Below are 25,668 nucleotides of genomic sequence, written 5' to 3'. Positions count from 1 at the left end.
TTCAGTGTAAGAGAGTTCAGAAGTGATGTGCATAGCAGCAAAAAAAGCTAATCACACACACACACACACACACACACACATATATATATATATATATATATATATATATATATATCGGGTGTGAACGGGTTGTGATTACCTAGGAAATAATTTTTGGGGCTTCTCACTGATAGCTCACTGTTCCACAAACAGCAACTTCAGCGAAAGGAATTGCTAAGAAAGGGATTGAAAATAAACTGCCGGTATAATTCTGCCTCTGTGAATTAGCTGCATTTGGAATGTTTTACGTAGTTACGGTTGCCTTGTCTCACTTAGGGTGATACAGAGGTGGAAAAGACGCAGAAAAGGGATAACCAAAGGATTTTGAACCGTGTCCTCAAGAGGAAAGGCTAAACTTAGCATTTGGGGCTTTTAGTTTAGTGGGGGGAAATGACAGATATGGGGACGTGACAGACTGCATGGTGTAGGAAAAAGTCTCTTGGGATCATCCAGTGAAATTGCTGGTTGAACAAAAGAAGATTCTTCACACAGTGCATAATTAACTTACGGAATTGCTGCTTTAGGATGTTGTACTGTGTGTTACATTCGACAGCTTTAGAAATGGGGATTCATAGAGAATTGAGCCATCATTTGCCGTTAGCTATGGCATTTAATTAACTGCTGGCTATTGTTGTGGGAGGGTGGAGAATTTTGCATTCATGCCCTGCTTTGGGGCTTCCCGGATACAGCTGGCTAGGCACTGCTGGAAGCAGGATTCTGGACTAGACGCTCTCTTGGCCATTCAGCAGTTCCCCCCTCTCTCTGTGGCTGCTGTACCTTTGGTTCCTCTTCATCTTGGAAGGCATTTCTTCCCCCACACTATTATCAGCTGGACTGCAGTTCTTTGTTTTAATTCCTCTTGCTTTCAGCAATCCACCCTACGAAGGGTTAGTCAGGAAGCATTATGTTCTGTGTCCGACTGATATAGTGGGAGAACCTTGAATGGGCAAAAACTCCGTCACCCGTGCTGGAATCTGTCCAAGGTACAACGCGGGAGTCATCCACGGTTAAGATCGTGCCCTTGTGGTTTTCAGCTTGCGGCATTTTCTAAACCCAAGGTCTAAACCCCAAGGGTGCTGTCAGAAGGAAGAAGTACTGTCCAGTTAGCTGTTGTTTAGTATCTGGGGAGGTGCACGAATATCATTCAGAATAATTCCTAAAAATAGTTCTAGCTTGTGGGATCTTCAGCACCATGTAAACATAGTTTACGGTCCAGTGTTAAAAACTCTTAGCATTGCGAGAATGTTCCTAATTCTTGAGAAGTAACATCATATGTTTGGATATCAGTACTTCAGATTCCAGAGTACTAACTTCAAGGTTTCAGCTGCCTTTTTGCTTTCCTCCCCCTCCTTTTTTCCTTTCCAGCTTCATTAAATTAAATTTTTGTTGTTGTTGTTTAGTCTTAGTCTTTGTGACCCCATGGACCAGAGCACGCCAGGCACTCCTGTCTTCCACTGCCTCCCGCAGTTTTGTCAAACTCGTGCTGGTAGCTTCGAGAACACTGTCCAACCATCTCGTCCTCTGTCGTCCCCTTCTCCTTGTGCCCTCCATCTTTCCCAACATCAGGGTCTTTTCCAGAGAGTCTTCTCTTCTCATGAGGTGGCCAAAGTACTGGAGCCTCAGCTTCAGGATCTGTCCTTCCAGTGAGCACTCAGGGCTGATTTCCTTAAGAATGGATAGATTTGATCTTGCAGTCCATGGGACTCTCAAGAGTCTCTTCCAGCACCAGAATTCAAAAGCATCAGTTCTTCGGCGATCAGCCTTCTTTATGGTCCAGCTCTCACTTCCATACATCACTACTGGGAAAACCATAGCTATAGCTTTAACTAGTAAGGACCTTTGTCAGCAAGGTGATTTTAAATTTTGCTAAATCTATTATTTTTGTTTCATACACTCGTTCACCTGTTGCTTTATTAGTTACTATTTTGCTTTGATTTTTCTTCCATTCCCTGTTTAAAAAGGCAAGAAAGCCCTTGTATCATATCAAAGGTCCAGCTGGTCAGCTTCGATGACCTTTGACATGCCATGACGGCAGACACCCTCTCCTCCTGTTTGCCTCCCAGCAGCTGGCATTTGGTGGCATACAGCCTCTGAACCTTTGTGTGCTTTCATATTTATTTCAGATCTTTATAACCAGCAGTTCTGAGGGAGGCTTACAGGATAAAAACAAACAAGTTAAACTAAACAACAGCGACATGGATAATACAGTAGCATCTGATGCAGAGTAGAGATCATCTTCTGGCAGCAAATCCAGTAAATTAAATACATATCGTGTGCACATGTGTGGAGTTTAGGCATTCCATAGCATTTCCTGCTAAAATATCGACTTAATTTGGGGTCCAATGCCATTTCCATTCATATTTTAGTAGATTAAACACTTCAGTAAGGCATGCTGTTGTTAGTTTCAACCAATCTGCTTTTGAATATTCTGTCTGCAGCTAAAAACATGGTTGCCATACCCTGATTCTGTAGGCGATATGACACATATATGGCCAACCTTTTTGCGGGTCACACAGCCAACGTAGGAGTGTCTGCCGCTCACACTTGCAAGCGTCCGTGCCTTGGGATCCTTTTGCCTCTTGTCTTTTGAGACAGGGAGCCTTTAGCGGAATGGTATCCTGAAGGTCCCGGGTTCAAAAGCTGGCGTTTGGGAAACAACTGCCTTCTTCTGCATTCTCAGTAACGCACATGCAGGGGAAAGAGAACGACGGCAAGAATATGAGGGAGATTGCCGGCTCCTCTCCACGCCACCCAAACCACAAGAAGGGAAATCAGCTGTTGGCTTATTCTGGGGGCATTATTGCAATGTTGTCTTTTTTTAATTAAGATGAAGCAGCACGTTCTGTTTCTCCTCCTCCTCCTCCTCCTGCTGCTTCTGTTGGTTGCGATCAGGCCACCTCAGCTCTGCCAGCCATCCTCAGATATACAGTGGTACCTTGGGTTAAGAACTTAATTCATTCTGGAGGTCCGTTCTTAACCTGAAACTGTTCTTAACCTGAAGCACCACTTTAGCTAATGGGGCCTCCCACTGCCACTGCGCCGCCACTGCACGATTTCTGTTCTCATCCTGAAGCAAAGTTCTTAACCTGAGGTACTATTTCTGAGTTAGCGGAATCTGTAACCTGAAGCGTCTGTAACCCGAGGTACCACTGTATGCTAATTGCCAAACCGCACCTTAAACCCAGCACCGCCATGATATGTCTAGGCACCACCTCCCTCCCCCCAGTGAGGGGATGAGTTGCTGTTAATTTCATCTTTATACAACTTTATATTTTATATTTTAAAATCTCCAAGCGGTTTACAGCACATTAAAACAGCAAAGCAAGCCATTCAGAGTAACACAAATTCAAGTGTCTAGGAAAATACTTCAGATCCTTCTCCACACGACCATTTGCTTTCCCCATATTTATTTACTAACTTACTTTATAGAGCTGCCTCGTGGCAGAAGGAATCTGGGAAGCCCGTATGGTGTAGTGGTTAGAGTGTCGGACTAGGACCTGGGAGGTCTGGGTTCAAGTCCCCACTCGGTCATGAAGCTCACCTTGGAGTCAGTCGCAGCCTCTTAACCTCCATCACAGGGTCGTAGTAGGAATTTACTGGGGGCGGGGGTGAACCGTGTACTCCTTGGAGAAAAAGGTGAGATATGAATGCAATAAATAAGCTCAACTTCTGACCTGCTAAAGAAAGCTGGAGGGGTCAGCCAGATGGAGATGTCAGTCGCCAAAGTGGTAGAGTCATACCTCATGTTACGTCCGCTTCATGTTACGTTCTTTCAGGTTATGTTCCGCGGCGACCCGGAAGTACTAGAAAGGGTTGCTTCCGGGTTTCGCTGAATGCGCAGAAGCACAAAACGATGTCATGCGCAGAAGCGGCGAATCGCAACCTGCCCGCGCACAGATGTGCCGCTGCGGGTTGTGCTCTTTTCATGTTGCGAACGGGCCTCCGGAACGGATCGCGTTCGCAGCCAGAGGTACCAGTGTATTGTTAATATTCCAGAATGAGCTCCTCCTCCTCTCAGTGTCGCCACTACCAGTTACCATACAGGAATATGTGCACCCCCATTCCTCATTCACAAAATGTAGCGCCGATTTCCTAAGGCGGTGAGCATTTTTTCTTAGTGTCGTTTAAACAATCCAGGAACCACCGCCACCATTCATAAATTCACGTGGATGTGCCAGGTTTTAAAATGGTTCTCTGCACTATTTCACTAAGGTCAGAGAGTGGAAATCTTAAAATTAGAATAAGGAAAGGGGAGGAGGAAAAGGAGAAGGGAAGGTGAGACGGCTGCTATGGATATGGTACACTTTTTGCTGGCTTCTGGGTGCTAGTGAAGGGAACTGAAGGGAGGCAGCATGTTCGAAAGCGTGTGCTAACCCAAGGCATAGTGGCACATGGGTGGCTTGGAGTAAAGAGCTGCTTGCCTTCTCTCTCTATCCACCTTAGAAATCCTGGGTGGCGAATTGGCAGCATCTGCAGTGAGATTCCTGCCCCCAGCTGTTTGGATGGGATAAGTCCAAAGACCTGGAAGCAGCAACTGCCACTTAGTGAGCAAAATGAAATTGCATAAAGCTGTATAAAAGCTGGCATGCTTTCGAACATAGCAAAAGCCTCCTCCTGAACTTCTCTGGTTGCTCCGCCAAAATATTTGGATGACTCTTTGCCCGACTGCCGATTTCCCTGACGGATAGATGTTGTGTTGCTGCAACATATCATGTGACGTGTGACGGTGCTTATCCCCTCTTGCGTAACAGCATCCACTCCGGGCAGGCAGTTTTAGAATGTGTTTTTGTTATGTACCATGCAGGACAAGTGAGCAGCTTAGGAAGAAAGCTAGTTATTCAAATGGCTATGGAAATCCTGATTATTATTTTTCTTGTAATAGAATGTTTGCATGACGGGTGCTTTATTTAGAACTTGGTGCATCTTTTGCAAATACGTGATAAATGATACAGCGCCACAACCGGTAGTTCTCCGCATGCAGCATTTAAAAATCACGGTTAAGGAAGCTTAACGGTGGTTTGGTGTGATGCCTGGATCGTTGAACCATAGTGGTGGCTGAGCAATTCATCTCCAGAAGTTGCTGTCCCGGAGTCCTTTGTAGGGATTCCATGTGCCCAGAAAGCTTTCCTGAGTTGTAGCCATTGGAGCAGTCGGCAGGCACCATGAGGGAAGGTCTCCAGCAAGACCTCCTTGCTGCTGTCGTCACCTCTTGTCAAACAGGCTGCGGAGACTCAGAGCCACCGCAGAAAAGGCCCCGTTCTTGTTTTGCCACCCTCTGTATTCTCGTGGAGGGGGTAAACGAGGATTATCGTAGAGTCCAAGAGAGATGAAACAAAAAAATTTTTTTTTCCTTTCAGTAGCACCTTAAAGACCAACTAAGTTAGTTCTTGGTATGAGCTTTCGTGTGCATGCACACTTCTTCAGATACACTGAAACAGAAGTTGCCAGATCCTTCTATATAGTGAGAAGGTGGGGAGGGGTATTACTCAGAAGGGTGGTGGGAATGGGTGATTGGCAGATAGCTGTGATGAGCCTGTTGACCACTCTTAACGACTGCAATAGGTCTTACAGGAAAAAGCAAGGGGTGAGAAGGTGAAAAATGGCTTTGTCATTTATAATGAGATAAGAATCCAATGTCTTTGTTCAGACCAGGTCTCTCCATGGTTTTAAGTTTGGTAATGAGTTGCAATTCAGCAGCTTCTCTTTCCAGTCTATTTCTGAAATTCCTTTGTAGTAATACAGCTACTTTGAGATCTTGTATAGAATGTCCTGGGAGATTGAAGTGTTCTCCTACTGGTTTCTCTGTCTTGTGATTCTTGATGTCTGATTTATGTCCGTTTATTCTTTGGCGTAAGGTTTGGCCTGGCATTTGATGGCATATACAATGTTAGACGATGAGCAATTAAATAGTCCCGAGATGGTATGTGTGATGTTGTTGGGGCCAGTAATGGTTTTGTCCGGGTGTATGTGGCAGCAAAGTTGGCATCTGGGTTTATTGCAGGCTCTGGTGCCAGTGTCCGTGTTACGTCTGGTTGTAGTATTATTGTGGGTTAGGAGTTGTTTAAGATTGGGTGGCTGTCTGTAGGCAATGAAAGACCAACACGGCTACCTATCTGTAACTGAATCCAAGAGAGATGATTAGCGTAGAGTCCAAGAGTGGAGGTCCTTGCTGTTCTGAGCTGTTAAGGCTTTATAGGGGAAAACCAGTACAGTGGTACCTCGGGTTAAGAACTTAATTCGTTCTGGAGGTCCGTTCTTAACCTGAAACTGTTCTTAACCTGAAGCACCACTTTAGCTAATGGGGCCTCCTCCTGCCGCCGCTCCACCAAAGCACGATTTCTGTTCTCATCCTGAAGCAAAGTTCTTAACCCGAGGTACTATTTCTGGGTTAGCGGAGTCTGTAACATGAAACGTGTGTAACCTGAAGCGTATGTAACCCGTGGTACCGCTGTACTTTGAATTGGGCCCGGAAACTAATGGACAGTCAGGGCAGTCAGGCCAGGTTCGGTGTAATGCAGTCAAACCTTGGTTGTCGAACGTAACCTGTTCTGAAAGCCCGTTCAGCTTCCAAAACGTTCGACAACCGAATCATGGCTTCCAGTTGGTTGCAGGAGCTTCCTGCACTCAGCGGAAGCCGTGTCAGACATTTGGCTTTCGAAAAATGTTTGAAAACCGGAGCATTTACTTCTGGGTTTTTCAGCGTTTGGGAGTCGAAATGTTCTGAAACAGAGATGTTTGGGAGCTGAGGTTTGACTGTATGCTCAAACTGTCTTGCTCCAGTGATCAACCTGGTGGCTGATTTCTGAATTCCTTCTAGACCTCCATGCAACCCCTAGAGGATTCCCCGAACCCTCTGGTGCAGCTTTTGTGGATATCCATGGCACTTTAGCAAGGAGACGACTCCTTTGCATAACTAGACTGCTGCTTGTGAAGTGTTGGATCTCAACCAGTATTTTTATCCACATTAAAAATATATATAAATATCAGCATCGTATTTTAAATATCAGTTATCATTAGTCGCTGAAGCAGGGGTATGCTACCTTAAAGCGAAGCTAGACAAGCAAGGCTAAAAGTTGGTTTAGTTTTGGCCAGGATTTCTTCAGTCTCTGGTTTAGTTGCTGAAATTCTCCCTGCCTAATCCGTCGGCTTCCATTAAGCTGTGCGGAATTGGTTTGCGATACTTCTCTGCCCTTAATAGCACACGCCTGATAACATTGTTTTCAAGAATGAGCTTTCTTCCAGGAACAATGTGGCCATGCCTTGACTCTTTTTCCCCGGGGGTTATGGGGGAATGGCATTTTTATGACGTGAAGCCACCTGTGGGCTATTGTCAGGTTGTGTTCTTGGGTCCGAAAGGTTCCTGTCGAGCGTTCAGAGTTTTTATGGCAGCGTGAGCCATGGCAGTCTTCAACAAATAATGGATGCAGCTAGGCTGGCAATGGAAAACTGGTACCCTCAAAAGCGTTAACATCTGACCATGTACAGTGTGTGTCTGCGTAATAGCATCTTACAGGTGCAGGAAATTGGGAGGGGGGGTAGAGTTAATGTATCTCATGTAAGCAGTCAAAGGCAACTTCAGATGATTCAATGGTCAGTTTCCACGTAGGAAACGTGTCATTTGCAGATTTCTGTGTGTGGCAGGGACGCGGGTGGCGCTGTGGGTAAAACCTCAGCGCCTAGGACTTGCCGATCGTCAGGTCGGCGGTTCGAATCCCCGCGGCGGGGTGCGCTCCCGTCGTTCGGTCCCAGCGCCTGCCAACCTAGCAGTTCGAAAGCACCCCCGGGTGCAAGTAGATAAATAGGGACCGCTTAGTAGCGGGAAGGTAAACGGCGTTTCCGTGTGCTGCGCTGGCTCGCCAGATGCAGCTTGTCACGCTGGCCACGTGACCCAGAAGTGTCTCCGGACAGCGCTGGCCCCCGGCCTCTTAAGTGAGATGGGCGCACAACCCCAGAGTCGGACACGACTGGCCCGTACGGGCAGGGGTACCTTTACCTTTACCTATGTGTGTGGCAGGGTCCTTTTCACCAAAAGTCATAGAATTGTAGAGTTGGAAGGGACCCCAACGTACAGGTATTTCCCATTCTGGCAGAAAACATTCTCAAGCCAAGCTTTAAACCAGGCACGGGTTTCATGTTGGCAGCTGAATTGTGCTCCCCACAAGATCTGCTTTAAACCATTGGCCTTCGACTCATGTGTCAGGACCAGTTGAGGGTTTGCACTAACCGCAGCACTACAATTTGGACTCCGGGAGAAAACGTGAGAAGGGTTTTCCATGATGTACAGGTGGTTCCCAGGTGTGGAAAGCTTTAGAGTGTGTCACTTGAAATGATGCAGACCATGTAGGGATAGTTCTCTGCTTAGGAAGAAAAAAAAAAGGTAATGCCTTAGAATGCCTCTGAAAGTGTCCAGTTCAGTTCTGTTGGACATTTAGGCAACCATTTGAAACTATTTTCCCTCTCCTTTTGAGCAGGAAAGTCTGACTGGTGCCCAGGAGCACTTTGCAGATTCCCTTGTGCGGAGGGTGGAACTTCTCCGTAAATCCTGCTCTTGGGTATAGTCCATTTAAATGGCCTCCCTGCCTCACAAGAAAGCAGTGCATCTTTAAGAACATTTTAAAATATATTATGTAGCAGTGTAACTCAAGTAAAAATTTGTGCTTTTGACTTTCTTACTTCCAAGGAAATAAGCAACTATTTGACTTTTTGAAGACATCTGAAAGCAGCGCTGTATAGTAAAGTTTTTAATGTTTTATGTTTTATCATAGTTTTAATATTCTGTTGGAAGCTGCCCAGAGTGGCTGGGGTAGCCCAGTCAGATGGGTGGCATATAATTAATTAATTACAAGGGCCCAACTTAACTTCAGTCACCATAGGGCATATATCTGCAGAAAACTTAGGTGTATTTTCTATTGGGATAAGTGTATTGGTTTTCCCCAAAGGAGCCAGGAAATTGTAGTTTGTGATGGCGCTGAGATTTTTATTTGAGATACCCTCCCTGAATAACACCTCCGAGCTTTCAACACAGAGAGAGAGAGCTTATTTCTACAAAACTATGGTGTGGCTGTGCCTTCAGTGCTCAGGTGCTCCTGAGGAATAATTTTATATGAGTTGAAATGCAAGTGTTCTCCCCGCCCTTTGTCATGGGCAAGTTACCCTGCTGCCCCTTATTTACCCGTGCCTGCTTGCAAGGTGAACTATAGCTTCCTTTTGAACTTCTTTTCTTTGGGGCAGTTAGTTGCGTGGTGCAAAAGTACCCAAGACGATGGAGCATTATGTAAGGACCCCCAAGGCAAGCCAAAGAAGCACGCCACGCCACCATGGAATTTTCCCTTTGATACATGCCTGTGTTGATGGCATTTAGTAGCACATGGAGAAAGAGAGTTTCTTTCACCCAGCCAGCCACCCTCACGCTTTAGGGCTTACTTGCGGAATGTCTTCTAAGCTACTAAAATACCTTTACCTTGATTCTACTACCTCCAAACAGTTTCATAGTGCCTTTCTCCCCTCCACCTTGAAAGAATCGGCGAGGAAATGTTTACTGCCCAGATTACACATGAAAAATGTTTATTACTACTCGGAGTGGGCAAGCAAACACTTAGTAAGCCACCTGAAAGTGGGCCTTGGAAGTGGACATTTTTTCCAGCACTTTAGCCTTGGTGATAATTCTCCTCAGGTCTCCATCTATCAGGGATTCTTTAGCTGCGATTCCTGAATTTCAAGGGGTTGGACTAGAGGACCCTTTCAACTCTACAGTTCTATGATACTGTGGTTAAGAACACTTTTAAAGATGTGAGTTTGCTGGTTGGATGTGGCATAATAATAATAATAATAAATTATTATTTGTACCCCGCCCATCTGGCTGGGTTTCCCCAGCCACTCTGGGCGGCTTCCACAGAGACCAAAAATACACTAAAATGTCACACATTAAAAACTTCCCTGAACAGGGCTGCCTTAAGATGTCTTCTGAATGTCAGGTAGTTGTTTATCGCTTTGACATCTGAGGGGAGGGCGTTCCACAGGGCGGGTGCCACCACCGAGAAGGCCCTCTGCCTGGTTCCCTGTAGCTTTGCTTCTCGCAATGAGGGAACCGCCAGAAGGCCCTCGGCGCTGGACCTCAGTGTCCGGGCAGAACGATGGGGGTGGAGACGTTCCTTCAGGTATACTGGACCGAGGCCGTTTAGGACTTTAAAGGTCAACACTAACACTTTGAATTGTGCTTGGAAACGTACTGGGAGCCAATGTAGGTCTTTCAAGACCGGTGTTATGTGGTCTCGGCGGCCACCCCCGGTCTCCAGTCTAGCTGCCGCATAATAATGATAAATTTTATTTATACCCCACCCTCCCCGGCCAGAACTGGGCTCAGGGTGGCTAACACCAGTAAAATTACAATAAAAACATAATTGGGGGGGGGACAATTTAAAATACAGGTTAAAATGCAATTTAAATGCAGCCTCATTTTAAAAGTAGCCCATGGATCAAAACCGTAAGGGGAAGGAAATATAAGGGTCAGACTGAGTCCAAACCAAAGGCCAGGTGGAACAGCTTTCAGGCCCTGCGGAAAGAGTTCTGGCCTTGCAAAATCTCTTTAGAGATCCTCCTTAATTTCAAGCATAGCAAGGTGGCAATGCTGGACCTCTGTTACCTGACCCTGACGTCAGGTAACCTGTCTGCTGCCACGGAACATGGATTTTAGAAATCATTCCTCGAAGCTACTGGGAGATCTTTATCAATAAAGCTGTATTATCCTTTTCAAATGCCACTGGCATGATTGTGAGGAGCAGCAATCCCTCCGCTTATTTTAAAGGGAAAATGTTACACTACAAAGAAAGAGTTATTCTTGCATATCATCTCCTGTGCTAGACCGTAGAAACTCAAGAGAGTTCTTAATAGCCATTTTGAATGTTTCATCAATACCAACTTGTATGAAAAATAAAGCTTTTTCTTCTTAAGAAGAGCAGAGAAGCTTGGGATAACCTCAGTCGTTTTCGTCTCGTTATTGTTGGAAGTCTTTTTCTCTTTTTCTTTTTTGCTGAATAGATTTTAAATCGTCTAAAGTTTGCTCATTAGTCACTGCTAATCCCTTTTTGCTTTGCTTTTTGTTTTTCTCATGCAGGGAACACCGTTAGTAATTTGATTTTCATTCTACCTCCAATCTATGGTGCAATTCAGAGTTACAGAGATGGCCTCGAAACACGATATATAATAGCTTATTTGTGTGTCGCAGGTAAGTGGGGCAGCTTGTACTTTATATCCTGATGGTGTGGGGAGTCAGGTGACTTTTCGAGTGACAAGTGGTGACAAGTTTTATTCTTGCTTTCCCCAGATTATGTCCCTATGCCAAAGGGAAACCAAAATGCATTCCTTGGTGCCTGTTTGCTATCTTTAAAATGGCCTGGTGTGACCATGTCCCTGACTTTCCTCAAGCAAGAATCCCTGTAACTGTGAGGCATTGTTAAGTCCTCTTCTGCTGGGAACAGCTTAAAAAGAGTCTTTGGCATCGCATCACTTGTTAAGAAACGCAAGTGGATAGAAAAGCACACCTTGAATAGTTGTTGCTCCCGAAGGAGAGTCCCTGAGAGCGTTCGCACAATTAAGGCCTCGTAAGGAGATGCCTAAGTGTTGTGCATTCACTCCTCTCTTTGCTTGAGTAGAGAAACAAACTAGAAAACTGCAATTAACTGTAGCTTCCCATTCTAGAGGAACCGGAACTATGATTAGTGGCTTTCAAACAAGCCAGGACTTGTTTCAAGGAACAGAGCTTTTTTAAAAAAATCCATAAGAGATGGCTATAAGTATTCTCCAGGTCAGGTCTAATTATTCTTCCACACGAATGTGACTTTATTTTTTAGAGCGCAAGAGGTGGGGGAGTAAATTGTTGAATTGCAAAGGTAGCTAGTATGTGCCAACATTTGCCCAAAAAAAGGAGGATTAAAATGAGCCTATCCTGCCGTTTGGAGAAGTATGCTTAAAGTACAGCCATCACACAAAGGGGTCAACAGTTTTTGGCTGGACTTTATAACCAAGTGAAAAATTAGAGTTGCCAACCTTTCCTGCACTGGAGCAGGAGAGGTTATGAGGGCTGCCTTGACCCGAAATCTGCTCCAGAGGGTTCACTCGCAGATTTAGAAGATGCACGGCGGGGTGTGGACAGCGTAGGAGAAAAGATGGAAGGTCTGTTACACCGGTGGAACGGCGGCATTCGGTACACCCTAGGGCAGGCATAGGCAAACTCTGCCCTCCAGCTGTTTGGGGACTACAACTCCCATCATCCCTAGCTAACAGGACCAGTGGTCAGGGATGATGGGAATTGTAGTCCCCAAACATCTGGAGGGCCGAGTTTGCCTATGCCTGCCCTAGGGCCTTCCTTCCAACTTTGGAGCTTGAGATGGGGAGGGGACTGCCATGCAATTTCCTGGGTGATCCCTAACCACCTTTGCAGCTTCAGAGCTAGGAGGAAGGATGGTCACGCAACAGAGGGCAGCAGCACTTCATTTGCTGTTACTTACCTATAATATTTTTTGGTACCGCATTTCCTAAAACCTCACATGCAACAAATAAAGCAGTAAGCAGCAGCATACTAGCCAGAGCAAATTGAGAATTCCATTTAAAACCAACTGGTACTACCGTATTTTTCGCTGTATAAGACGCACCAGACCATAAGATGCACCTAGTTTTTGGAAGAGGAAAACAAGAGAAAAAAATTCTGAATCCCAGAAGCCAGGACAGCCAGCAGGATCACTGCGCTGCGATCCCGCTGGCTGTCCTGGCTTCTTGCTTGGCTGTGCGCAGCCTCTCACGGGCAAGGCTCCCCCAAGAGCCACGCTCCCTTTAAAGAGTGTGCGGAGTGTGTGTGCGGCTCTTGGGGGCTTTTCCCCGAGGAGGCAGCCCTTCTCCCTCCTCAAGGAAAAGCCCCCAAGAGCCGCACACACACTCCACACGGCTCTTTAAAGGGAGCGCTAAGCAGAGCCTCCCGCCTGCATTCGCTCCATAAGACGCACACACATTTCCCCTTACTTTTTAGGAGGGGAAAAGTGCGTCTTACAGAGCAAAAAATACGGTAACTGCCAGCAAAGACCTGGGGAAATTAACACTTTTTCCCCCCCAAGTATTGGGAGCACACCTGTGTTGGCCCTAGACTTAATTTTTTGGGAGGAGGGGATTGCACAGAGCAGGTGCCGCAGCAAAAAATGCCCTTGCCCTGGTCACCTTGAACTGGGTCTCTGCAGCTTGCTTAATAAGCTGGAGATCCTCTTTAGCTGATCTTGCTGACTGGGTTGGTCCATATGGGAGAAGGCGCTCCCTCGGCTCGCCAAGTCCCAACTTGCTTAAGTTAGTATTGAAAACTTTAGGCTTGGTCCGACCGCTTTGACAAGCATAATTGTGGGAGTCTCTTTTTGTTCATTCCCCACCCCTTTGGTGCTTTACACCTCATTCTTCCTCCAAAGTGCTTGGGGTATCTTGTAGCTAGAAATAGGTTTTCTTGCCAGGCAGCTTGCAAGACCAGGCAGGCTTTGCCTCAGTAGCAGAGCTGCACGTGTGTTCTCCTTCTGTTACCCTCCCTGCATATGCTGCTCTCGACAAGAACCTAACATCCTGGACTACACAGAGAGCCAGTGTGCTCCCTGCCTGGTGGACTTCTTTAGCCCATTTTTTGGTTGGCCATTTACCGTATTTTTTGCCCTATAAGACTCACTTTTTCTCTCCTAAAAAGTAAGGGGAAATGTGTGTGCGTCTTATGGAGCGAATGCAGGCTGCGCAGCTATCCCAGAAGCCAGAACAGCAAGAGGGATTGCTGCTTTCACTGCGCAGCGATCCCTCTTGCTGTTCTGGCTTTTGAGATTCAGAATATTTTTTTTTGTTTTCCTCCTCCAAAAACTAGGTGCGTCTTACGGTCTGGTGCGTCTTATAAAGCGAAGAATACGGTAGTTTCTGAAAACTCCTTTGGCGAATAATTTCATAGGACCTGCTGGGAGAGCAAAGAAACCAAGGGAAAAGCCAAAGTTTCCGCAAGTGTTTAATAATGAAGTCTCAATTAACTTGTCGGGTGAAACAGCCCCACCTCCTGAACAGCCGTTTTAGGTTTGCTGCCTTTTCTCACTCATCAATACAAAGTTGGTTTGGGTATAAGGAAAACCTTGGTTTGTCTAGCCCAGTGTTTCCCAGACTTGGGTCTCCAACTGTTTTTTGGACCACAGTTCCCATCATCCCTGACCACTGGTCCTGCTAGCTAAGGGTGATGGGATTTGTAGTCCAGAAACAGCTGGAGACCCAGGTTTGGGAAACCTTGGTCTAACCAAATATTTTCTATTTTGATTGACTCCAATCTTGCTGCTCAGTTTCCTCCTTTAACTTTAGGAGCTTGCAGGTCCACATTAGGCCGCAGGAAGAAGGGAGTGTATGTAATTGTGTGTATTCCATTCAGACATTCATTTGACTTCCGTGGAAAGGCCCTGAAATGAACTCTGGTAGATTTCTTAGCATAGTTTCCAACTGCGATCAATTCTTGTTGAAGGTCAATGTTACTGTAGCCAGGTATTTTGCCAAAGCATGCCTTCCTTCCCTAACGCTTTCATCCTTGGATTTCAGCCGTAGGTTTGGGCTCGTGGTGCTTTCACATGACCCTAAAGTATGAAATGCAGGTTAGTATTGCTTTAAAATGTCCACACGCCTTTTATGGGTGTGTTTTTTTCTTCCTATAATTCTTTATGGGGTGGTTGGAGCAGTTGTAAGTTTTTACTACAGACAAATCTAAGTAAGCAAATACCCTGTCTGCAAAATAATAACGGTACCAAATGGTTAAAATGTACTTTCTACAAAGTACATTCAGAAATCTTGGAAATAAGACAGAAGCCTTTTTAAAAACCGAACCTGACTGACCTAGAATAAATAAATCTGAAGAGCTAGTCTGTGAACATGTTACTTGCGGAAGAGGGGGGGTCTGTAGAAATTGAGATTAGCTTGGCTGCGAATATGTTTCAAGTCCTGTGTAGCATAAGTGACTAAGAGAAATATCCCTAGGCGCTCTTAGGCAAGCCAGTAAGCATTGCCCAAATGCAGTTGATAACAGGATGCCCAGCTGCAAAATGGGAAGTCTATATCATTGCACAGCTTAGTATCTCCTCTGATAATGGCTCTTGTGTTTTTTATTATTATTATGTGATGGTCAGAGTTTAGCCAGCCAGCCAGCTTGGCTGTAGCATGTACATTAATTTATCTCTTTGAATATAGCAGTTTCCTCCTTGTTGGCGCTTGCTGTCCTCTTAACTGCTGGTTAATTGACCGCTATTGTCTGCCATCATGGAGCATGGCCTCTTACTAGACCTGGTGGTGCCTTTACAATCCCATGCAGGAAGATAATCCCGTTCCAAGCTGTCTCTGACCTCCTTGATCACTTCACAAAACATGGTGTGTCGCTCTTGACTCAGCGCTGCCATTAAAAAATGCAACCCTAGATCACCTCCTCCTCCCCTGAATCTTCTGTGGATTAAATTGTAAATGCTTTTCTGCATATATTTTTTTTGTAGCTGTTGGATGAGCTGCCCATGATCTACAGTTGTTGCATGTTTGTCTACTGCCTGTAAGTATTTGTCTCGCTAAAACCTAATGCCAATTGCCCCTACTTTGTAGGTGTATTCTTTATCTTGCTAACATGGGGGGGGAGGTGTTAAAATGACCACTGGGCCGCAGAGCACTGAACCTGCAGTGCTCACGCCAGACTGCAAGCCATTTCCTCTTAACACCCATTTTTATAGCTGCTGGGAAATTTTAGGATTCTCCCCCCCCCCCCAAAGCAACATTTACAGGAGAACTGATGGACACGGGGCAGGGAGCATGCAGCCCTTTTCCTATTCACTGATTCTCCCCTGCAGTGTGTGTGTCCCTCCTCCTTTTAAAACCTTTCTGGAAGCACACCTGGCAAAGGTGAAAGGGGGAGAATATTTGGGGATGCACGAGTTCCAAGCATCCCTCCTTTGCTGATTCTTCTTCCCGTGGAAGATAGTGTCTACTAGTCCTAATGGTTACATAAAACCTCTTGGTTATGTGGTTGTCTGTTTCTTGAGTCCCTACTGCCAGGGAACCATTGACACGGGAGGGATGTTTCTTTCATCAGCTGGTTGTGGGCTTCCAAGAGGCAGTGCTTCCAAGATGCCACTGTGCTAAACAGCTCGCTTGGCTAGATGGGCCTTTGATCTGATTCCACTGCACTCTTGCCGTCCGCATTGTGGAGGTAAATGCAGGCTTGAAAATGCACAGCAGTTGGATATAATCTCAGCTAGGATATTTAAGGTTGGTGGTTTGAATCCCCATGACGGGGTGAGCTCCCGTTTCTCGGTCCCTGCTCCTGCCAACCTAGCAGTTCGAAAGCACATCAGAGTGCAAGTAGATAAATAGGTACCGCTCCGGCGGGAAGGTAAACGGCATTTCCGTGTGCTGCTCTGGTTTGCCAGAAGTGGCTTAGTCATGCTGGCCACATGACCTGGAAGCTATACGCCAGCTCCCTCGCCCAATAAAGCGAGATGAGCTCCAGAGTCAGCCATGACTGGACCTAATGGTCAGGGGTCCCTGTACCTTTACCTAGGATATTTCAGTCTTGTTTTCAGCAGGACCTAGGAAGTTGTATGAAGGAAAAGAAAGCAGCCATTTTCCAGGAGTTTGGCAAGAGGCCCAATTATGGATGAAATGCAGCCTATTATAGTCTGAACTGTGTGTGTGTGTGTTGTGCAGTTTTACAGACTACGCCATTGGTTCAGAGTTCAGTTTCCCCAAAAAATCTCTCCTTCCCCTTTTCGTAAAGCAACAAATTTCTAACCCTTGTGTTCACAGCGGTGCACTTGAAAGTGACTAGGCACCGGCTGATGAAATCCTGGAAGCCATAATGGTTGAACAGCTGTTTAGAGTGTGGTGCTGAGAATGCCAAGATTGCTTTAGGTATCTGAGGATGGCTATCAAACCTCTCGGTCATTTCTTTATCAGGGAAAACATCCCTCCACTATTCCTCATAAGGCTTGGTTTACAGACCCTTGATCATCTTGGTCACTTTCCCTGGGACTCTCAGGTGCTGAATCTTGCAAAGCACTATAGTTTGTGCTTTCATGATAGCCCTGTAGACCTGCAGAGTCTGAGCATCGCTTAGAGCAGAATATCAAAATCCCCATCTTGGAGCAAAATCTGCTGCCTGCAGAACCTACGCACACCTTCTGCTTGGCTGCACACCCTGCACAAAGAGCAATTATAACCTGGCCGTGCTACGTAATTTTCACGGCAGTAGACAGCTGAACACTCCTGCCCTGCTTAATAGCCATGTCTTTCTTCACTTCATTTTGTACTCGCTGTTCTTTTCCCCCGCCTCCTCTCACAGGTAAGTTCAGAACACCTGAACCTGCCTCAGTGTCGTCCTCCAAACGATAACGTTTTTCCTTCACCCCATGATGAATTATGTTTATGGTGATGTATTGTTTTTTAGAGAGGAAAATGACATTGTGAAATAGTTAACTTACGATGAGGGCAGGCAGTCCACTTCCAGACTGCCACTGTTGGTTGCACCGTGAAAGTAGACTTGGCGCTCTTTTGCAACAAACCTGCTTACAGAACGGACAAACAGAACTTTTGTGATGACCAGATTTGGCAGGGAAGTGCCCTGGAAAGTGTGGAATAAAGGCACTGACGTCTAACTTCAGTGCAAAGAAATCGTAATGAATGCTCGGGCAACAGGCTGTCTGGAAGAGCCACAAATGCTTTTTTTACAGTTGCCCAACAAGGCATTGTTTCTATGGTTGTCCATGCATTTATTTCGTCCCACTGTTCCGTGAAACGAGTCTGGGAGGTTTTTGAAAACACAGAAACCCATCCCTGCTTCCCGGAACAGATTATGCACTGAGTGCATATTGCACAATCTTTCAAATCATCTTCAGCGTGGAAAAACATTTTCTTTAAAGGACTATATTTTTCCTCCTGCCTTGCGTTAGTATTTAAAAAATAGTGGTGAGGGAGGGAGGGAGGGAGAGACATACTCCAAAGTTGGGGTGTTGGCCAGTTCTTGCATGTTCCCACCAAGCCAGTGTGGCGAGCTTCTCCCCCTTTCCAGTCACCAGCAAAAGAAACTCAACCTGTTCACCAGCCTTAAAAGACCTTTTAATAAATGCCTTTGTCCTTGCTGCCTCTCATCACTGTTCATCTTTGTGTCTGTTTCAGGTATGAATGTTTCAAGTACAAGAAAACAATCAATTATCCCCTCCTGTTTATACTAATAGGCTACAGCATTGGCGTCAGCATAGTAAGCATCAGTTTTGTGGTTTCTTTTTTAGAAGACTTCTCCTCCTCTGCCCCTGCCCTTTGCAAATTGCATCTGTGAATATACTACAATAACCCTCTCCTGCGCCCAGTTGCAGATGGCTCTGCAGCCATGAGTGGCACAGGGCACTCCTCCTGGCCCTGGGGAAAATAGCAGTGGGGGGAAAGGCAGGACAAGGTGCTGCCAATCTGATTTTTGAGTGATTTGCTGCACCCTTTTGTAGTTCAGTGTCAGAGCGCTTGCATTCATAATAATAATTTTATTATTTGTAACCCGCCCATCTGACTGGGTTGCCCCAGCCATTCTGGGCAGCTTTCAACACCTATATAAACATAACGAGTCATTAAAATGCCTCCCTAAAAAGGGCTGCCTTCAAATGTTTCTAAAGGTTATATAGTTACTCATCTCATCGACATCTGGTAGGAGGGCGTTCCACAGGGTGGGTGCCACTACCGAGAAGGCCCTCTGCCTGGTTCCCTGTACCTTCAATTCTCGCAGTGAGGGAACCACCAGAAGGCCCTCGGAGCTGGACCTCAGTGTCCGGACTGAACAATGGGAGTGGAGACACTCCTTCAGGTATACAGGGCAATGGTGAATACAGTGGTACCTTGGTTCTCAAACTTAATCCGTTCCGGAAGTCTGTTCCAAAACCAAAGCGTTCCAAAACCAAGGCACACTTTCCCATAGAAAGTAATGCAAAATTGATTAATCCATTCCAGACTTTTAAAAACCCCTAAAACAGCAATCTAACATGAATTTTACTAACGAGACTGTTGATCCATAAAATGAAAGCAGTAATCAATGTACTGTACTATAAAATAAATAAGACCATATTGTAGATGATAAAAATTAAAATTAATGTTTTTTATTAATCTGCATTGATGATAGTCATGGTTTGGATGGGGGGCTTTTATCCATTTCCATAGTCACACAGTCAGTGAATCAGTAGCTGAACTGGGTTCCACATAGTCAACCAAAAACAAATTAACCAAAAAAGCCTCAAAAACAAAAATACAAAATAAATACCAAAAACAGAAGCGCCAAATACCTTGGTCTCGAACTTAATCCATTTCTGAAGTTCCATTTGACTTCCGAAATGTTCAAAAACCAAGGCGCAGCTTCTGACTGGTGCAGGCGCCCTGGAAACAATAGCTAACAGCTGCATGGGCCATTCAGCTTCCGAAAAACGTTCGAAAACCGGAGCACTTACTTCCAGTTTTCGGGGTTTGGGAACCAAGGCGTTTGAGAACCAAGGTACCACTGCATACATGGCAGAGAATTCCCGCAGAGCTGCTATAGATGCATTCGGAGCTGTAGAACCTACAGAGTTACTTTATTCTGAGTCAGGCCAGTGCTATCTTAGCCAGTGCTGAAGAGCAGCAGCTCAAACAGAAGCCTTTCCTTGTCCCTGAGAGCATTCTAACTGGAGGTGCCAGGGACCGTATACAAAGCATTTGCTGTGCCCTGCAACCCTCCCCATGCCCTTTGCATGCCACAAGCTGCCTCAGGTATCCCTGCGGTCATTTGTAGCCTGGGACCTCCTTGCCCTTCCCCAGTACAGTGGTACCTCGGGTTAAGTACTTAATTCTTTCCGGAGGTCCGTACTTAACCTGAAACTGTTCTTAACCTGAAGCAACACTTTAGCTAATGGGGCCTGCTGCTGCCGCTGTGCCTCTGGAGCACGATTTCTGTTCTCATCCTGAAGCAAAGTTCTTAACCTGAAGCACTATTTCTGGGTTAGCGGAGTCTGTAACCTGAAGCGTATGTAACCCAAGGTACCACTGTAATCACTTAGAATGAGAGCATTGGGCTAAAATGCCAGCCAAAGCCACAGTCTCACCCAGGAGTGCCACCACACCACACCTTGGCATCACACCTGGGCATCCTCCTGTTCCCATGCCACAGATTGGTCACCTGCGGTACACACCAGCAACAGCTGCCTTATGCATATATTTCTTTGTGTTTCCTTTCTGCAGGTATACCTAAATTGGAAACAGCCGGTGTTTCATCAGGTAAACAGTTGCTCATTTGTCGGTTTAAACAGAGGGGATGCAATCGGTCATCGTTTCTCGGGCATGACTGGTGGGAAATCAGTGTTTCTTGGCACCAAATCATTTGCCGCACAACCTGTTCTCTCAGATGTCATGCTAAAGTCATGCTCAGTCACTGCATTGCAAACCAAAGTCTGTTGGGCGCAAGATCAGAACTAGAGATGTAATACTCAAGCTTGGAGCATCATTTTCTTTTCCTTCCACTCAAAACTGTAGTCAGGCATCTTACTGCATCCTGAGTAGAATGTAAGAGGGCTGCCGTGATTTCCCAGATCCATCACAGCCCAGGGACCGCTAGCTGATCATCCCTTTGCAAAGAAATCAAGTTCTGTAGTGCGCAACTGCCAACTTAGTCGTATCTGTGGGTGGCTAACATTTGATGATTGGCATACAGCAAGCAGACCTGTTATGTGGCTAAATCTGTGGGAGAAAGTCACCCCCGTCAAGAAAATATCCCACTCTGTTCCTTCTCTTCCTTTTACATCCTCCAAACCGCTTGGAGCCTCTCCCTTCCACCCCCCGCCAGCTTCCACTGATGTGTAGTACCACCACAGGCATGTGTTCATGCCAACTTTGTTGCACCTGGTGTTGCAACCTGGTTTGGGTAGTTCTGCAGAGAGGAAGGAGAAAGATGCATTGTTGTTGTTTAGTCATGTCCGACTCTTTATGACCCCATAGACCAGAGCACACCAGGCACTCCTGTCTTCCACTGCCTCCCACAGTTTGGTCAAACTCATGCTGGTAGCTTCGAGAACACTGTCCCACCATCTCGTCCTCTGTCGTCCCCTTCTCCTTGTGCCCTCCATCTTTCCCAACATCAGGGTCTTTTCCAGGGAGTCTTCTCTTCCCATGAGGTGGCCAAAGTCTTGGAGCCTCAGCTTCAGGATCTGTCCTTCCAGTGAGCACTCAGGGCTGATTTCCTTCAGAATGGATAGGTTTGATCTTCTTGCAGTCCATGGGACTCTCAAGAGTCTCCTCCAGCACCATAATTCAAAAGCATCCATTCTTCGGCGATCAGCCTTCTTTATGGTCCAAGAAAGATATATAGTTCCCAACATTTTAAGTCCTTTAAAGAAGAATGGTTTTGGTACCAGACTGAAGGTGCAATCCTGACTAGGGAGAGGGCTGCACTGAATGCAGTGCAGTTTACTTCTGGGTAAACATGCATAGGATTGTCTTGTAGGAAAAATATTTAGATTTCCTAGGCTATGTCTAACATTTCTGAATGGATATGGGGTTTTTTGGGGGGGGGGGGTGGATTAAGAGCTACTTTTCGGAGTTAACATATTTGTGTTGGGTAAAATCACACCTGTGTAGACAAGCTGCTGATAATTCAGATGTGCCGAATTAGAGACTGCAGGTCGGGCTGAGAAATTTGCTTAATTGTGAGCAGTGTTCAACCATGCCCTCTGGCGATGTGTTTTTAATAGCAGAAACTTTGTAAGCATGATATAAATAATGTACCTTGGCAAGAGAGCAGAAAGCACTCCTCGTTTTCTGCAATTAATTGTCAGAACACATGCAGACATGACTGCGTTCCAAGTGTGTCTGGAGTCTCTCATTATGCTGTGTTATTTTTGATTTCCCGTATTTAGTTGCATAATTTCTGCGTTTTAGAATTGCAGCAACTAGATGCATGAACGTACGTCGCCACAGCATGTCTTCCAAATGGATCAGTATCCAATATAATCTGCTACCTGTCTTTTGAAAGAATCTGCTCTCTTGCTGGTGTCTCACCAGCTCCTGCTGGTTCTTCTCCCTCGCCTTCCTAGTTTGACAATCCCTTTTCATGTGATAAATGTCACAGCGAGCACACTGGCAGATTATACGTTCTGACTATATTAGAGAAGCAACCAGCACGATACTTCCCTTTTGGTAATTGATATGCACGGGCTAATTTGCACGTTGGTTTAGTGTTCTGGAACATAGTGTATTTTTTAGGGGAAGAGTTTTTTCAGCTGTGGAAGAAGGTGGAAGCAAAGAAATCTAGCAAAGAGTGAGGTTGACACCACAAACATTGAAGGGACAGCTGTAGAGGGGAGCTACAGATATTGGGAGTATACCTGTGAATTGTTGAGGGTCAGGGTCTCTTGACGTGTCGGTCACAATGCTACTTGGATCAATAAATGGGAGAGAGGGCATTTAAAGTCAGATGACCATTGCAAGCCTACTTTCTTCTGGCTGGAGACCAAGTGGTGTGGAGGGAGGGAGAGGATAGAAGCTTGGGGAAGAAATCCTGGGTGTGTTTGTGGTGGTGTTCAGAACCACAGGTCCAAAGGAGGGCCTGAGCAAGTGGTTTGATGCAGGAACACCAAAGAAGGATGTAAAAAATGCCAGAATCAAAGAGTTGTAGAATTACAAGGGGACCTTGACGGTCATCTAGTCCAACCCCCTGTGATGCAGGAATCTTATGCCCAACATGGGGTTCGAACCCACGACCCTGAGATTAAGTGTCTCATGCTCTACCGACTGAGCTATCCAATAATAAATGTCAATAATATCCAATAATAATAATAGTAATAATAATTTATTATGCTGACAGCAGTCACGAAATTAAAAGACGCCTGCTTCTTGGGAGAAAAGCAATGACAAACCTAGACAGCATCTTAAAAAGCAGAGACATCACTTTGTCGACAAAGGTCCATCTAGTTAAAGCTCTGGTTTTCCCAGTAGTGATGTATGGAAGTGAGAGCTGGACCATAAAGAAGGCTGATTGAGAGAGACCCAGAGAAAATTAAACCTTCTTTCCTTCTGCTTTGTCGTACAGGTTATGTATGGAACGCTGGTGGCTGTTCTAGTACTGCGATCTGTATATATAGTCTTATGGTAAGGAACTGGTTAACTTTAAAACGCTTGCACATGATCATTTGTGGGAGGGGAGTTATTGGGGTTTTTTCCTTTTTTGTTTATTATGTTTTAGTGTTCTCATTTTTTCATTTTTAGCCTGCACACAAGCTTGAGTCAAAAATAGCCTGCAGCCTTCAGGCTAGGCTTGTTCAGTGAGGACATGGGAGCGTTGCAGAGGGGTCCAGAACTGCAGGCTAATTCATAGAATCATAGAATTGTGAAGTTGGAAAGGGATCCCAGGGATCATCTAGTCCCTCTGCAATGCAGAGAGGGCCCCCACTCTGGCTGGCGTCCACCTGGCTACATAATGACCTCTAAGGGCCTAGGACCCACGTACCTACGGGACCGCCTCTCCTGGTATGCCTCGCGGAGGACCTTAAGGTCCACAAATGACAACATTTTGGAGGTCCCAGGTCGCAAGGTGCTTAGATTGGTCGCAACTAGGACCAGGGCCTTTTCAGGACTGGCCCCGACTTGGTGGAACGCTCTGTCACAAGAGACTAGGGCCCTGCGGGACTTGACATCTTTCCGCAGGGCCTGCAAGACGGAGCTGTTCCGCCTGGCCTTTGGTTTGGACTCAGTCTGACCCTTATGTTTTCCCTCCCCTTATGGTTTTGATCTATGGGCTACTTTTAAAATGAGGCTGCATTTTAACCTGTATTTTAAATTGGTTTTTTCCCCCTATTATGATTTTACTGTAATTTTACTGGTGTTAGCTGCCCTGAGGCCGGAGAGGGCGGGGTATAGATAAAATTTATTATTTTTATTATTATTAACTAAAACCGAAACGGACAGTCAGAATAAACGGGGGTTGAGCAGCTCCTCTATAAGGAAAGGGTTCATCATTTGTGGGTTTTTAGTTTTGAGACAATGCGAGTGGAGGGAGGGGACATGACAGAGGTGTGCAGAATTACCCAGAGTTTGGAGAAGGAGGGTAGCGAGAGATTTTCCCCTCCCCCCCACCCCTGTCCTAGTACAGTGGTACCTCGGGTTACACACGCTTCAGGTTACAGACTCTGCTAACCCAGAAATAGTGCTTCAGGTTAAGAACTTTGCTTCAGGATGAGAACAGAAATCGTGCTCCAGAGGCACAGCGGCGGCAGCAGGCCCCATTAGCTAAAGTGGTGCTTCAGGTTAAGAACAGTTTCAGGTTAAGAACGGACCTCCGGAACGAATTAAGTACTTAACCCGAGGTAACACTGTACCTCGAACCGAGGGACATCCAACCGAGCCAAACATTGGTAGTTGTGGGACAGACGAAAAGGAAAGGCTTCTTCACATAGCTGAACTGTGGAGTTTGATCCCACAAGAGGCTGCGATGGCTACCAATTTGGATCGATTTAAAAGAGAATTAGGCCAGTCCATGGAGGATAAAGGCATCATTGGCTTCTAGCCACAATAGCTGAGTTTCACCTCCACTGCAGGAGGCGGTGCATTTTCTAAATACCAGTTGGTGAGAGCGGCAATTGGGGAGAGGGCTGTTGCTCTCAGGTCCTGCTCACGGTCTTCCGAGAGCGCAGGAAGCTCCCTTCACCTGAGTCAGACCACTGGTCTTCCTTTCTCAGCATTGCCAACACGACTGGCAGTGGCTCTCCCAAGATTTCCGCCGTGCCTGGAGAGGCCGTGGATTGAACACGGGGACTAGATGGGCCTTTGGTCTTGATGCAGCAGGGCTCTTCTGTTGTTAAATCTGCTTTAAGGTATTGAAAAAAATCTCATTTGCTTCTCTCTAGGGTATACCCGTGGCTGAGGGGCCTAGGCTATACGTCCCTGACAGTATTTTTGCTGGGGTTTTTCCTTTGGAACGTAGACAATATTTTCTGCGATAAACTGAGGTAAGTGAACTGCGGCGTGCGATTCTTCTCGTTCACTGACTTTGCAGTTTGGGGGGATTTAACTCCCAAACCCCATTGTTTTTAATACTGTTTTGAAATACTGTAACCTGCCCCGAGACCTTGGGGTGAAGGGCTGGTAACAAATCATCGCCAATAATAATGGTTGTAGTTGGCAGCCGTCTGTCTCGAGATATAATAATAATAATAATAATAATAATAATAATAATAATAATAATAATAATAATAAATAATTTATTATTTGTACCCCGTCCATCTGGCTGGGTTTCCCCAGCCACTCTGGGCGGCTTCCAACAAAGACCAAAAATGCACTAAAATGTCACCCATTAAAAACTTCCCTGAACAGGGCTGCCGTCAGATGTCTTCTGAATGTCAGGTAGTTGTTTATCTCTTTGACATCTGATGGGAGGGCGTTCCACAGGGCGGGTGCCACTACCGAGAAGGCCCTCAGCCTGGTTCCCTGTAGCTTTGCTTTTCGCAGTGAGGGAACTGCCAGAAGGCCCTCAGAGATGGACCTCAGCGTCCGGGCAGAACGATGGGGGTGGAGACACTCCTTCAGGTATACAATGGAGTGCGCCTCCAGGGG

General features: G+C 45.9%; 1 protein-coding gene across 2 annotated transcripts in view; it reads left to right on the top strand.

Moving 5' to 3' along the window:
• ACER3 (alkaline ceramidase 3) overlaps nt 1-25,668 on the top strand; it is a 54,433-nt gene that overhangs the window by 11,187 nt on the left and 17,578 nt on the right. For both annotated transcript variants that reach the window (XM_083610139.1, XM_083610140.1), the window contains exons 2-8: nt 11,153-11,263; nt 14,626-14,678; nt 15,564-15,616; nt 18,232-18,313; nt 20,308-20,343; nt 23,150-23,208; nt 24,963-25,064. In XM_083610139.1, coding sequence (XP_083466265.1) covers nt 11,153-11,263; nt 14,626-14,678; nt 15,564-15,616; nt 18,232-18,313; nt 20,308-20,343; nt 23,150-23,208; nt 24,963-25,064 — 496 coding nt within the window. The remainder of the gene's footprint in view (nt 1-11,152; nt 11,264-14,625; nt 14,679-15,563; nt 15,617-18,231; nt 18,314-20,307; nt 20,344-23,149; nt 23,209-24,962; nt 25,065-25,668) is intronic.

Source organism: Podarcis filfolensis (genome assembly GCF_964270895.1).
Source record: "Podarcis filfolensis genome assembly, chromosome: 4".
NCBI lineage: Eukaryota > Metazoa > Chordata > Lepidosauria > Squamata > Lacertidae > Podarcis > Podarcis filfolensis.
The sequence above is the reverse complement of the archived record's forward strand: the minus strand, read 5'-3'. Positions and strand labels throughout refer to the sequence as shown.